General features: G+C 41.2%; 1 protein-coding gene across 1 annotated transcript in view; it reads left to right on the top strand.

Moving 5' to 3' along the window:
- The first annotated feature begins 4,627 nt into the window (after positions 1-4,627).
- Zc3h6 (zinc finger CCCH-type containing 6) overlaps positions 4,628-15,671 on the top strand; it is a 61,112-nt gene continuing 50,068 nt past the window's right edge. Inside the window, exon 1 of the mRNA XM_041670633.1 lies at positions 4,628-5,062. Coding sequence (XP_041526567.1) covers positions 5,031-5,062 — 32 coding nt within the window. The 5' untranslated portion in view covers positions 4,628-5,030. The remainder of the gene's footprint in view (positions 5,063-15,671) is intronic.

Here is a 15,671-nt window from a genome sequence, read left to right as displayed (position 1 = left end):
CCGCAGGCTCCGCCCCGCGCACGCGCACGCGCCACTTGGGCGCGCCTTCTCTCGATCCCGTGGCACCAGCGACCACCCGTACTACGCATGCGTGATCCTCACTAGGGCGCTTTCAGTGCCTGCACTGGCGCTCGCGCAGTTCTCTATGCTGGCCTGGCCAATGAGCATACCTCTTTGTGCAGCTGTCTAGTAGTATTTAAAAGAAATAACAATCTTCAGGCGGATCTCTGTGAGTTCGAGACCAGCCTGGTCTACAAGAGCTAGTTCCAGGACAGGCTCCAAAACCACAGAGAAACCCTGTCTCGAAAAACCAAAAAACAAAACAAAAAAAACAATCTTGCCGGGCGATGGTGGTGCACGCTTTTAATCCCGGCACTCGGGAGGCAGAGGCAGGCGGATCTCTGTGAGTTCGAGGCCGGCCTGGTCTATAAGAGCTAATGCCAGGACAACGAGGACAACCAGGGCTGTTACACAGAGTAAACCCTGTCTCGAAAAACCAAAATAATAATAATACTAACAATAATAATAATCTTTAGGATTCTTTTTTACAAGATGTATTATTTTTATGTGTACGAGTGTGTGTGCGTGTGTACATGAGAGCAGGTGCCTGCGAAGACCAGTGATTATGGACTTATTGTGACCCACCTGACGGGAGCTCTGAGACCCCAATGCAGGTTCTCTGCAAGAGCAAGATGTTCTCCCAACTGCTGAGCTGTCTCTGCAGCTCTTTATTTTCTTTCGGGTGGTGACAACCCACTGGCTGCAATCATAGTTATTTGTAAGTACTTTTCAAATGCACATTTGACAGGGTATAAACACAACTAAATGCACGAAAAGGAACTTACACAATCTCCTTACAACAGTAAACACATAAATATATTTGAAGCAGGCAAGTTCATTAAAAAGTAATGAGTGTTAAGATTATTCGGAAGAGGGAGGGGGAAACAGCTGGTTGGGAAAGCTTGAAAGGGGTGAGCTCAGTCTTGAGATAATTTCCAGAGAAAGGGATGAAACTGGAGTTAAATGTATGTCCCAAAAAGAACTCTAAAGGCAGAAAAATAGATCATGTCTGGTAACCAGGAAATTGTTTAATGGAAGTAAATAGAAGAAAGCAAAACTCAAACTCTGTTCTGGGTCAGGACAGAAAACCTGATTCTGGACAGACCGCGGTGGCACACCACGATCCCAGCACTCGGAAGGCAGAGACAGGCGGATCTCTGTGAGTTTTGCTGCCAGCCTGGTAAACAGAGTGAGTTCCAGGAAGGCTCCAAACCTACAGAGAAACCCTGTCTTCAAAAACAAAAACCAAGAAAAGAAAACCTGACTCTGGTGTAATTGAAGGGACTATTTGATTCCTAGCATGAATCGTGGTCCACTCCACAGACAAATGAAGAAAATTAGGCCAGACCTTCCAGAGGACAAGTCTACCTCCCCAGTTATATGGACAGTTGCCATTTTTTGCATTTGGTTACTAAATTACGAGAGAAAATTAAGGAGGTAAAAAGTAAAACTAATAATATCCCTTCTTTAGAGGAAAATATTAGCTCATACAATCATTATTTCATATAGACCTTTTCATACACACATGTGCACATATATATTTCAGAATTTGGTCTGGTAAGGGGCTCAGTGGGTGAAAGCACTTGCTGCCAAGCCTACACGATGACCTGAGTTTCTTCTCTGGAACCCACAAGATTAAAAGAGAGAACCAACTCCCAAAAAGTTGTCATCTGACCACCACACACTTGCCAAAAAAGAAAAAAGAAATGTGATTTTAAAAAAATGAAATGTCCTGGTCTTTGTGAGTTGCCTCAAAAATCTTTAAAAAAATTAAATGCCCATAATAGAGCAAAAGATAATTAGACACATAAGAAATCAAATGGGAGGGCATAAAAATTGAAATGCAAATGGAAGTTATTAGTGTTCTCAAATAAATATTATAAGAGGTTACATATGTTTGCAGTAGGTTGATCCCATATGGCTCAGTGGTTAAGAACACTGACCAGCAAATAGACCTAGGCCTAAGCCCAAAGGACCTAGATTCAATTCCCAGCACCCACAAGGTAGCGTACAAGTTTCTGAACTCTGCATTCCAAGGGATCTGATGCCCTTTTCTGACTTCTAAGGGTACCGGGTGTGCATGCAGTGCATACACATACATTCAAGCAAAAATCCACACACATAAAATAAAAAAAAGCATTGAAGGTCACTTGACTACCTAGAAAAGTTTGAGGCCTGATTTGAGCCTGAGGTACAGGAGACCATGTCTCAAACCTTCATACACATCCAAATAAGTCAGAATAGTAAATGAAATTAACCTCGAGACAAATATCTAGAATATTATAATTTATGGAGAATTGATAGAATGTTCTACTTCATAGTAAAATGAGGATAGCAGAGGCTGAAGGGTATTACAGTTTCTGTTTGAGGTGATAGAAAAGTCTGGACACGGGTTATAGTGATTGGTGCCCAGTAGTCTGCGTGTAACCAATAGCTCTGCATTACGTGCTTCAAAATGGTCGGAAGGGCAAGTTTTAAGACATTTTACAAAATGAGAGAAAAGGAAGTATTTGGCATGATGAGACGGCGCAACGACCTCTGGAAGACTTTGTCCCAGAGTTTGCTAGGTCCACCTTCATGAGGGTGTATGGAATCACCCACGGCTGTTGCGTTTCTCACAGTTCTGGGAATTTAGGGTACAAACGGGGGGGGGGGGGGGCTTGCTCTGCATGGCACCTCGTGATGCCCCCGGAGACAGTTTACTTTCCTTCTCAAAGCTGCAGATTTTATAGCAGTCTTTCAGCCTCAGCGCAAGCAACTGTCCTTTGGGGTTGGACAATTCTTTGCTTTGGAGGATAGTTGCGCATTGAAGGAGAGTAAGCTGTTGCTACACTAGATGTCAGTATTTGCCCCTGACGGCAAAAATTACAGGCAGAGAAGACGAAGCTGAGAAGAGAAAGATTGAGAAAGTGAGGAGGGGGGGAATCTTTTTTGAAAAGCCCGAAACATATCACACAGTTCTAGACATTAAACAAATACCAACATATCAGCTGTAGCAAGCAAAAATTTCTCCTTAACAAATATGGAGGGAAAGCCGGGCGGTGGTGGCGCACGCCTTTAATCCCAGCACTCGGGAGGCAGAGACAGGCGGATCTCTGTGAGTTCGAGGCCAGCCTGGTCTACAAGAGCTAGTTCCAGGACAGGAACCAAAGGCTACGGAGAAACCCTGTCTCGAAAAATCAAAAAAAAAAAAATATGGAGGGAGAGGGGTTGGAGGAGAATCATCCCTAGACACTGGCTCTTGATGAATCCCAAAGCAGGAAGGTATCTATTAAAAGGTAGGAGAGTTTTCCACAGCTTCACGTTGAGGCTATCATTTGTCCATGTAGGGTTCATCAGGCCCAGGAACCATGAGGTAAAAAGGAAAGCCTTCCGCTGGTGCTTTGATTTATACCCATTCAGGCATCCCAAACACACAGGTCGTCAAGTAAAAATGTGTCTAGAAAGAGGGACAGTTTCTTAGATTGGGTAGGGGATAAACGATCTTGTGTTCTATGGCTAAACAGAAATGACCACTACTACAAGCAACAACACTTGTGCTCCAAGGGGCTACCCACCAGCCAAGGAGACAAGGCCAGCTCAGAGTAACGGGAACATGACAAAGGGCGGAGCCCATTTAAGCTCATTTTAATAAAAAGCAATTATCTTGCACACACCATCATTTTCAGGATTGTTTTTTTGTTTTGTTTTGTTTTTTGTTTTTCGAGACAGGGTTTCTCTGTGGCTTTTGGAGCCTATTCTGGAACTAGCTCTGTAGATCAGGCTGGTCTCGAACTCACAGAGATCCGCTTGCCTCTGCCTCCCGAGTGCTGGGATTAAAGGCGTGCGCCACCATCGCCCTTCGGGATTGTTTCTCAAGGTCACGGATATATGAAAAAATGCACCGTCTTGTTCTTTTTTCATTAAATACTCGCATGCATTCCACGAATAAAACGTTAATATCAAGACATAAGATCACGTTTGAATGACCTCAACAGCTATTATAATTCTGTCAAGTAATGACTAAGGGAAATTAACATCAGGAAGAGCTGCATGCTAACTAATCTTCCTTACAAACGCGCACTAAACATTACGGAGATTGATAACAGCAACAACTTTGAGGGCCTAAGAATGATTCTAAGTTATTTTAGCAACAAGAGTTTTCTTCCCACAAAGATCACTGACAGTTCCTTTTAATCTCCCGCAGCTAACGGTTTGAGGAGGTGCGGGGGGTGGGGAGGGGATTGTGTGACGCGTCCGGCATCCTGAAGCCCTTGGATGGCGAGTCTCGCAGGAACACCGAGAAACGGGGCACAGAGGACCTGAAGGACACAGCAAGCACCGCGAGGTAGCCTGCCCCCTCCCAAAGTGACTCTAGGCGCCACCCGCCCCGCAACCCTAGCCTCCCTGCCCCGCTATGAGATTGCTGCCTCCGCCGCCGCAGCGAGAATCTTAAAAGCCCACCCCTCGAAGTGATTGACGGGCAGTTTCCACCAATGGCCAATGCGCTCAGCCCCGGCAGGCAGACAGAGGGCTGCGGCTGGCGGAGGAATCTCACTCGCCCGTTAGTCCCGGGCAAGGTGTTGCGGCCGGCGCCATTTTCTGAGCCTGCCCGTCTCGGGTGCCGCCATGTTGGTGAGGAGAAATCACCGTTACGGCCACTGTCCAAATCCCCGCGTCGCTGCGCGCCACCCGCCGGCTCCCACGCCTCAGCCTCCGGCGGCGAATACAGACTAGAGCGGCAGCGCCGGCAGCGCGGGGCCGTTGCCCCAGTCTTTGCAGTTAGAGCCCCATCTCTCTGGCGTGGTTGTTAATAGACTGGAAAGTCTGTGTCTGTGTCGCTCACTAGTAACCGTGAGTTTTTACCACTTCGTCACCCGTCGGCGGCGGCCGGGAGCAGGTGCCCGCAGGCGGCGCAGGGGTCCTCCCCGCGCCCCGCCGCCGCCGGCCTCCAGACCTGCCCTCCAGCCCCGCCCCGTTCTTGACCAAACATGACAGACTCTGAACATGCAGGGCACGACAGGTCGGCAACCCTTCTTGTCTGTCTTTCTGTCGGATGAGAGAGGAGGGGTCGGGGCGGCGGGAGCGGGCCGGGGCCGGGCGCCTCCTGCATGACTTAGACGTCTCTGTGTGGCTCCAGCGGTTCCGTGACGCGCACCTTCGTCCACCCGCAGCTGGCTGCCGGCCGCGCGCGCGGGGGAGGCCGACCCGGCCGCGCCCGCCTCCCCGGAGCCGGGGTCGCCGCTCGCCGCCCCGCCCCCGCCGGGCACGTGCGAGCCCCCCGCCCCCGGCCCGGCCCGGCTCGGCTCCGTCGTCGGCGCCGCCGCCGCCGCCGCCGCGCGGGCTGCTGGTGGCGTCTGCCCGCCGGGCCAGGAAACCGGCGTCGGCAGCTCCGTGGGGACCGGCCCCCAAGGCTCAGGAGTAGGCCTTTTGGATGTTTGTCTCCTACCCGAGTCCACCTCTGAAAATAAACATGTTTAGTTTTTAGGAGGAAAAAGAGAGAGAGAGAGAAAAAAAAAGCCTCTTCCCTTCCCATCCCCCACCCCCAGGCCATGTGCTGCAATCGTACACCCCCCCCCCCCAGGAATGTGAATGGCAGAGACTACAGATTTTAGTTTAACCTACTTCCTAGGTGTTAAGTACCATTTTGATCTTGTAGCTGAATTCTGACTTTCTACTTTTATAAATTTTGCTCTGCTCCAAGAGGCACGTTCTTGGTGCCTTTTAATGATTTGGTGGCATTTACAGAGTATACTCTAGCATACCTAACTTTTAGTTAGATTTCAAATTTACATTCATAGCCAAGTCACATTTAAAGGGGGCAGAATCTTAAGCATCTGATTCCTACGTAGAATATAAACTCGAAACTCTACATCCTCACATTGCTTTTTTTGTATATAGAAATAGAAGTATAAATTGGGTTCCAGTGTAACCCATTAGACTTAAGAATTGTGAGTGTATGGTCAGCATTTGATAAAGTATAACACACACTTTTCTAAATCCAGAAGCAAAACCAAAAATATCATTGAAATTTGGATTATCAAAATTTATGATGACCTTCAAAGAGATTTTTGAAGAGTCTTAACAACTTGAATAATGTAATAAATATTTCCCAGAAAGACATAAATCAGAAAAAATGCATCAATTTTTAGATCGTAAAATGCACTTGTAAAATTTTAAGTGCAGAAACTTGTATTTAACACATTTTTCATAAGTTTTTAAATTAATGCCTCTGGTTTTGGTGATGGCAAATGGACTCTGATAGGCAAATACTTTTCTTTTTAAACCTTATTTAATGCGCACTGGAGTTACAGACAGCTGTGAGCTGTCATGTGGGTGCTGGGAATTGAACCCGGGTCTTCTGGAAGAACAGTCAGTGATCTTAACCACTGAGCAATCTCACCGGTCCCTAGACAAATACTCTTTAACACTTAGCTACATCCATAGTCCAATATCACCTTTTTAAAAAGTTTAAAAGGAAGTTCCTAGAATTAACTAATAGTGTTGAAAAGTCTATTGATAAGCCAGTGATAGGGTTTTGTTAATGGACTTAAAATTCATTGATATGAAAGGAAATTTATTCTCACTTGTTAGTGGAGAGAGTAATTTGAATATGTAGAATTACATATTTTATATAATAAAAAAAGGTCACCAAATTTAGAAATCAAAGTAATAATGCTTACTAAAGAATGAGGATTTATTTATTTATTTTTTAAGACATTGTCTCACTAGCCTTAGCCGGCCTGGAACTTGATATGTAGATCAGGTTGTCCAAGAACTCAAATAGATCACTCAAATGCCTGTCTATTCCGCCAGAGAGCTGGATTAAAGGTGTGCACTACCATGCCTGGTTCCTTTCAGACATTTTTTTTTTTTTTTTGGTTTTTTCGAGACAGGGTTTCCCTGTGGCTTTGGAGCCTGTCCTGGAACTAGCTCTGTAGACCAGGCTGGTCTCGAACTCACAGAGATCCACCTGCCTCTGCCTCCTGAGTGCTGGGATTAAAAGCGTGCACCACCAACGCCCGGCCTCCTGTCAGACTTTTAAAAGCCTTTGGGACCCCGTGTAGGAGTGCACACCTGTGATCCTAACACTGTGATCCTGAAGAAGGTCTGGTCATGTCAGCCTCGTAAACCGCAGGACCCTGTTTGTTTGACTTCTATTTGTTTTAAAGTGGAATTTGAAGTTTTAAAATACTGACTTAGAAATTAAAATGAAATTTTAATTTGAAGGATATAGATTAAGGGCGTTGTTTTAAATTAGGACCTAAAAGTATTTCCAGTTAGCTCAGTTTAAACTTGCCCAGTGTTAAGTGGTGCTATGAACCAGATCCTTTTTAGAAGCAAGCAAGCAAACAAACAAAAAAACACTTCCGTGAAAAGAACTACATCAAGAGACTGCACTATCAGGATGTTGTGGGCTGTGCTTGTAACTCTTAACACTCTGGATGCCAAGGAGGATTGCCATTTGAGGCCAGTCTGGGCTAAAGGAAAGAAGGAAGAAAACCAACAGAACGGGGGAGCTATAGAAATGGCCCTGCAACTATTTAGCTTTGTGAACTTAACTGAATTTCTAAGTGGATAACCGAATCCTCTCAGAAAATTCTAAACCTTTCCAAAGCAGCTTTTCCTGTCTGCCTTCGAGAGCTTACTGCAGTGTTTCCACTGATGCTACCTGGCCCAAGTTCAAGTTTAGAAGCTCCCCATGTAATAAACTGTTAGGGGTTGGGAATTTAGCTCAGTAGTAGAACACTTGCCTAGCAAGCATAGGGGCCCTGGGTTTGTTCTTCAACTTCGAGGAAAAAAAAAAAAAAAGACAGAATAACAAACCATTAAGTTAATGACTCTCAGTCTTATCCAATAAGATCTGCTTTGATACAAATGAAGATTTGTGTATTGCTCAGAACAACTTGTATAGAAATCGCTAGGTAGGTTTGTGGCTATCTGCATTTTTATATGTTTCTAGTTAATTCTAAAGAAACTTGGGAGAAAATAATCTATGGATTCCTCAACTATTCTCTGCTTCTATATTCTAGCTATTTTATACTGTAATACAAGCTTATATGAATTATGTGGAGAATATGTAAGATTTGCCATAGAACTAGGTACTCTCACTTTTGAAAACTTTAGTTTTCTATCACTTTTGAAAACTAAAATAGACATTCAGGAAAATAGATCTCATTTCTAACTGTTTTATATAAATTAAAAAATAATTTTTAGGACAATGAAATTCTAAATACAAGTGAAATTCACAAAATGTTTAACTTTCTGCTTTATAATTATTTTTGTGCATGTTTTATATGGTGAGTGTTTTGTGTAAATTTGTTTGCTATATCTTGAAAAAATATATATTTGAAAATAACCTTTTGAGAATATCCTTTTGGGAGTCAGGTGTTGTTGTGCACACCTATAATTCCAGCACTCTGGACACTGAAGCAGGAACACTGGCATGAATTTAATACCACTCTGAGCTATAGAGTGAGACTCCATCTCAAAACAACAAACGACCCCAGAAACAAACAAATAAAGCTATCCAGTTGGTGTACTTTACTCTAACATTTTCATGCCTAAGGCAAAAAATATATGTTTATAAGGATTTGTTAATATAATAATACTTATAAACTTGTAGATATGTGGAATGTTAGTGATCCTGTGCATAAGTCTGGAGCCTAGTTCAAAACAAAAATTAGAGCTAAAGAGGAAAGACTTGAGGAAGTTAAAGAAAGGTATATTCCCCCTTTCACTCAGTTCTTTCATTCACAACTTCACCCTTCTAACTTCAGCCTTCAGCTGGATATTAGCCCCATTAAAACAGCTTTGTATGATGCTTGGTATCAAACCTGTGGCCTCATGCATGCTAGATAAGAGTTCTACCATTGAGCTACACTCCACCCCACAAGCAACTGCTGAAGGTTAAATGCGCTCTGCCTCAGACTCTTGCCCTGCAGAATAGAAAGAGACAAGTAGAACCCTAATAACTATTACATAGTTTTCTGAGATGCTGATGATAAAAGCTACTCGGGGCCTGCACTGGAGGGAAGACGATTTTAACGTGAACCTAGTATAAGACCTTGTGATTCCTAACATTCATTCTATTTATCCATTCGTTCGTTTATTTTTTTACTTAATAGGAGGTATGAATATTTTCCTGAGTTGGAGGTTATTCTTTGTTCTTTATGAAGAATTTTACCTTTTATTTCCCTCCCGTTCTGCTTTTCTTCTTCTAAAGCAATAACAACAAAACTCCAGCTTGTCAGAATTGTGGTAATTGTCTAACAACTTATAGTCTCCCAGTGGATTGAAAACTTGACCAAGAAACTGCACCAGAGTTTGGCCAATTACAGACAGGTGTATGTGTATAGAACACAGAGAAATGAAGTAAAACAGTAGGTTCAGACATGATTAAGGTGTTAATGTGTAGACTATCAAATTATTTTGAAAAGTGAGGAAAAGGCTCAAATAAACTTGGGGCCAAACCCATCCTGAATGGAATATGGGGAATCACAGCAACATGTTTTTTATTATTTATATATTATGTATACAATATTCTGTCTGTATGTCTGCAGGCCAGAAGAGGGCACCAAACCTCATTACAGATGGTTGTGAGCCACCATGTGGTTGCTAGGAATTGAACTCAGGACCTTTGGAAGAGCAGGCAATGCTCTTAACCACTGAGCCATCTCTCCAGCCCCATCACAGCAACATTTTTAAGTACGACAGTAATCACCTGAAAAAAGCAGGCTGAGAAAAGTGAGAAAGCTATTGATCGTTTTTGGTAGACATTAATAGTATATATTTAATACTTATTGTCTAGACATGGAGTATACAGCAATGAAACACATTTTCTTGGGAGAGAAATAACATAAGAAACATAGTCCTGTGGGACGTTCTATTTTTCAGTAGAGTTTTTAGGTAACCATTTTCTAAGAGTAGACTTTTTCAAAATGTGAGCTAGAAGAGCAGCCCGGACCCAAGCCATTTGGGGGAAAAACATTCCAGAGGGGAAATGGGAGATAAAAAAAGGCCATGACTCAGGGGTGAGTTTGGTAGGATTAAAGGAAAAACAAGGAAGTGGAAGCAGTATGCTGGAGGGAAAAGTCAGCAAGGAAGACTGGAGTGCTCAGCCCTAAGTCACTGTAAGGACTTGAAGTGTACTCTTGAGTAGTGTGGGAGGCACTGGAGAGAGGAAAAGCACTATCTGCAGTAGTCTAGGTACTAGGTGATGATAGCTATGTTTGGATTGCTGGGGTTGAAAATCGAGTGTGAGAAAGAATGAGCCAGAGCTAGGCTCGTAGTTGTTCAGTGAAGAATTGATCATCAGTAATGACAAAGCAAGATTCATGAATTATTTCTTAGTTAAATCTTGGTGTCTGCGATGCTAATTGAAATGATTGAGATCCACTGAGTGATCCCATGTGCTCTAATAGGCCACGGAGAAAAGAACACAGTGTTTTAAAAACCAGAGGAGGAAAACCTTTCAGGGATGTGAAGATTAAAACACTGAAGGACAGAAAGTTTTTTTTTTTTTGTCCTTCAATATACATAATTCTAGATTAAAACATTTAAGTACTGAGTTAAAAAGTGCTGTAAACTGACGGCTTTCAGCCTGAAAGTTTGCATTGTTTTTTGATTAGATGGATTTTTTTGCCTATATTGGAAAATGAACCAACAAACAGCCTTTCACATGCCAGGTTGTTAAGCCCAGCTTGTTTCAAAATGGGCTTCCTTGGATGTATTTAAGATTTTTTTTTTTTTTTTTTGGTTTTTCTAGACAGGGTTTCTCTGTGGCTTTGGAGCCTGTCCTGGAACTAGCTCTTGTAGACCAGGCTGGCCTCGAACTCACGGAGATCTGCCTGCCTCTGCCTCCCGAGTGCTGGGATTAAAGGCGTGCGCCACCACCGCCCGGCTGGATGTATTTAAGACTTGATTTAAGGCCGGGCGGTGGTGGCGCACGCCTTTAATCCCAGCACTCGGGAGGCAGAGGCAGGCAGATCTCTGTGAGTTCGAGGCCAGCCTGGTCTACAAGAGCTAGTTCCAGGACAGGAACCAAAAGCTACGGAGAAACGCTGTCTTGAAAAATTCAAAAAAGAAAAAAAAAAGAAAAATTCAAAAAAAAAAGAGATTTGATTTAATGTTTTATACCCTGTACAGTCCGTTATTACTTCTGCATCTGCATCCTTACCACCAAGGTGCCTCATTTGTCTAGGTGATCTGGTTAGCATCTTCCCTCACAACTGGAGTTTGTTTTCTGCTTTATTATTTGTTTGGGTTTTTTTTTTTTGTTGTTGTTGTTGTTTGGGACAAATTTCACTATATAGTCCTGTCTGACCAGAACTCACTATGTAGGACCAGGCTGTCCTCAAACTCATAGAGATCAGCCTACCTCTGCCTCCTTACTCCAGGTGTGGACCGACAACTGGAGTTTGTAACCCTTTACTAAGTATTAAACCAAGGTTTCCTCCTGGACAGAACGGATGCACATCTGACAGGGATGGTTGACCTTGAATTCACATGATTAAGTCGTCATACCGGGGCTGCCAGGACATTGCTTTGTGATTTTTCCAGAGTCATCTTTCAGAGTGACCCTGCATTATCAGGTTTTCAGATACAGAAGCGGACTCAGAGCTCTTTAGATTCAGACATGCCAACTCATGCTCAAAACTAGTAACATTGATCACTTCCTCTGTGAAAGCTAGTATCTTAATAGCGTCACATGAATCACTGGGTCCTCCCAGCAATCCAGGTAGAAGGGCTTATTATTGGTCTTTTCTTTTAAAGGTGAGAAAACAAATATGAAGATTTAAAAGCTCCCAAAGGCACTAAGTAAATCAGTTTTTATCTAAGTAAACTTTTATCCCCATGTCAAGAGAATGTATATACATAAGAGTTTCAGTTTATCCCTATGAAATGAAGACTGGATGTTTGCATCAGAGAATGTGTTCTCCATATAGAATGCTATGTAGAAAATTAGATGTCAAGAGTTGCCCAGTGAACAAGAGTGTGGTATTAGGACAAGGGGGTTAGTTGGAAATGGCTGATAGTTTAATGGCATTAAGCTCCAATGAGGTGACATTCACATCTCCATCATATACCTGTTAAAGGATATCTTTCCTCCTGGACATATGACACTGACTTTCTCTTCTATTGTTCACAACCCCTCTTTCTGGTAAGAACAGTTCTTTGCATTGTGTACCAATACGTTAAATTTATTTCTTTTTTCCCCCCACTTGGTCTTTCTTAATCTGGTGTGGTTTAATCTTTTGGTTTTATGGTTGGTTCTTCTTTCCTTTTCTTTTCTTTTCTTAGAACATTCTTATTCTAAACACACACACACACTTACACACATAGGTACATGGGGGGGGGGGTTGGGTTCTGAGAAGTATTACTTGACTGGTGGGAACACATACCAACCAAGATTATAGTAATTCCATGGCTTTAACAAAGACAGTTCTAACAGGTTATTTACTCTTAGCAAAGTAGGCTTTTTCTACCATAACTGATTTTGTGTGTGTTTTGTTTTTAATTTTCTTGCTTAACATTAATACTTCAGGTACTGATGGGGCCTTAAACTTTCATTCACCAAACATATATTTTTGAATGAGAAAATGACTAAAGCCAATCTCAAGTAGCTTTTAAAGAGTCTTTAGTTAATTATCATTAAAAGTATAATATAAAACTAGAGCACAGCTTTTTTCTTCTCACAAAGTTGACACAAAACAACTTAAATTTGTAATTCTAATGGTCCACAAAACTTTTTATGCACCACAGTTCATAATTCCTATTTCTCTCTGTTTCATAGTTTAGGGGCAGACTCTGGATGGCTGAGTGAGAAGTCATACCTATCTGTGGCACTCTGTGTTACTACCTTTTCCATTGCTTTAAAATTATGATTAATCTGGTATCATGTATGGAAATTACTGAATTACAGATAATTCTGTTTTAGTTATTTATAAATTAATCCTTTATCATACCTTTATCTAAATCTTAAAATATAACTTCTTCTAAATCTTAAAATATCAAAACTTCCAGTTACTTGGACTAATTATATTACATTTTAAAGCTGCATTTTTAGCTATAGAAAATATAAATTCTATTACATACACATTTCAGTTTCTTAAGGAAATTAATTTGATTCACAAAAATCCCTAATTCTCCTTTTGCTTAAGTTTTTAATCTCTACATACAGTTGACAAATGTCTTGGAACACTTGTACTTGTGTGGGGATTGAGTTCTAGATTATGACTTGATTGCTATGTCCTTGAAATATATAATTCTATTTAAAATTTTTATTTTGAATAAGCAAATCAATGCAAATGAATAATTCATTGTCATAAGAAGCACCTTCATGGTTTGATTGTACATATATTGTATCAAATGCCTCTTTATTTTTTTCTGAATGTCAAATGGCCGAGTGTGAAAAACAATAGCCAGTCAGAGTAGGAGCCAAAGTCAGTGTCATCATCATCATATAAACAAACCTTCAGCAAATGTGAAAAAGTGGAAACAGTTATACTTGCAGTCTTTGTTACAAATTTTAGTGGTCTCATTTCAAAGTAAAAGGTAGCTCAATGATTAAGAGCACTGCCTGCTCTTCCTGAGGTCCTGAGTTCAATTCTCAGCAGCCACATGGTGGCTCACAACCATCTATAATGAGATCTGGTGCCCTCTTGAGGAAGAGATCTGGTTAGTCGTTCTCATCAACTTAGATTGATGGAGGTGGGTCATTTGCCTATCTGTTGCTTTCATTGGTTAATTAATAAAGAAACTACTTGGCCTTTGATAGGACAGAAAATTAGGTAGGCGGAGAAAACAGAACAGAATGCTGGGAGAAAGAAGCTGAGTCAGGCAGTTGCCATGATTCTCCCACTCCAGATAGACGCAGGTTAAGATCTTTCCTGGTAAGCCAGCTCGTGGTGCTTCACAGATTATTAGAAATGGGTTAAAGCAAGATGTGAGAATTAGCGAATAAGAGGCTGGAACTAATGGGCCAGGCAGTGTTTAAAAGAATACAGTTTCCGTGTAATTATTTTGGGTAAAGCTATCCGTGCGTGTGGCCAGGCGCCAGGAACGCAGCCCACCGCTCCCACTACATTAAACCATGAAACCCAATATGGACAAGTTCAACAGACCCACCATATACGGGCTGCCCATGCATGGTTCAGCATTGCCAGAGCATAAATTTCATTCATTCATTTTAGTATAGTAATGATATTTTTCAGCACTGCTCATTGCTAGATTAGCACAGTTACTGCTTTAATTCATGCACTAGGGTCACTTTCACTTGGGGCAGACAATTGGAAGAACTTGTTTCTTGTGTATATATCCACAGATACAAAACAAAAACTATTGCGTTAAACAAAACTTTAGAAGTTTTCTTATGGAATTTTGAGGTGACAAAGTCATTATTTAGTGGTTAGTTTCTTTTTAAAAAATAGCTTTAATAAATATTACTTGTAACATTTCCACATTCATTATTATACATTTATACTCCATCTAATTGGTAAAATTTCAACAAATAAGACAGATTTTTTTTATTCCAACTTGTACCTAAAACGCATTCTTAATTTGGAATATTCAGATATTTACAGCAAATCTAAATGTCATGCATATGTATAGTCTTACTTTACTATTCTGATGAGTTAAAATGGTAAAATAATTAGGCAGTTTCTGATCCTGTGGCATCCAGGACTTGACTTAGAAAACTGTACTTAGAAAAAAGTGCATTTTAGTTGAAAATTTAGACCAAAGTATAAAGTAGAACATTTCCATAAATAAACAAAAAAGCATTCCTATCACACCTTCAAATCCTATAATCTCATCACCTCAAATTTACAGTTAATCTAGTATCAGATGGTGGATTACAGATTAATGCCATTGGATATGTTACTATATGACAGGTAGTTTACCTGGGCTCATTGTTAGAGCCATCCAAACAATTTCTGGAGAATTGCTGTGTGAAAATGGATAATATTATTTGATGAATGTTTTCTGGGAATTTCTGTATTTTCAGCGAGTCTAAATGAAGAATGAAAATAAATTAAACCTAGTTTAATTGGGCATCTAGTTAAATATAAAAATGCAAATACATGTATTTGTATTTTATGGACATTTTATGTTTTATATATAAAACTTAAATCTCAAAGAACTTAGCAAGGTAATTAAAATTTTTGATTTATTCACATACTGCTCTGTTTCTGCTTATTTCAAAAATATTTGAGGAATGTAGCTATTTATGATATTAAAGATTTCAGCTTAAGTATAATTTAAAGGCTGATAAGGTATGGTGGCACAAAACTGTAAACCCAGCACTCAGCTGAAGTAAGAGGATTACTATCTGAGGCTAGTCTGAGCAGCATAGCAAATTCCCAGCCAGCAAGGGTTGCATAGGTTTAAACAAACAAACAAACAAAGCCAAAATAACAATAAAAGAACACAGTATATGGGAGCCAGCTTGCCTCCATGGTGAGTTCTAGGCCAGTGACACCCTATCTCCATGTGTGTGCAGTATTTTGAGTCCAAAAGAAGGTGCCTGATCACCTTAGAACCGGAGTTACAGATGCTTGTTAGCAGCTATGTGAGTGCTGGGAATTGAACCCCATTCCTCTGGAAAAGCAGTTAGTGCTCTTGACTAATGA

This window comes from Microtus oregoni, unplaced genomic scaffold, assembly GCF_018167655.1.
Source record: "Microtus oregoni isolate MIOR12 unplaced genomic scaffold, Mior012 000020F_ref0000438, whole genome shotgun sequence".
In the NCBI taxonomy this organism is placed as follows: Eukaryota; Metazoa; Chordata; class Mammalia; order Rodentia; family Cricetidae; genus Microtus; species Microtus oregoni.
Note: the sequence above shows the minus strand (reverse complement) of the source record. Positions and strands in the feature narration are given on the sequence as shown.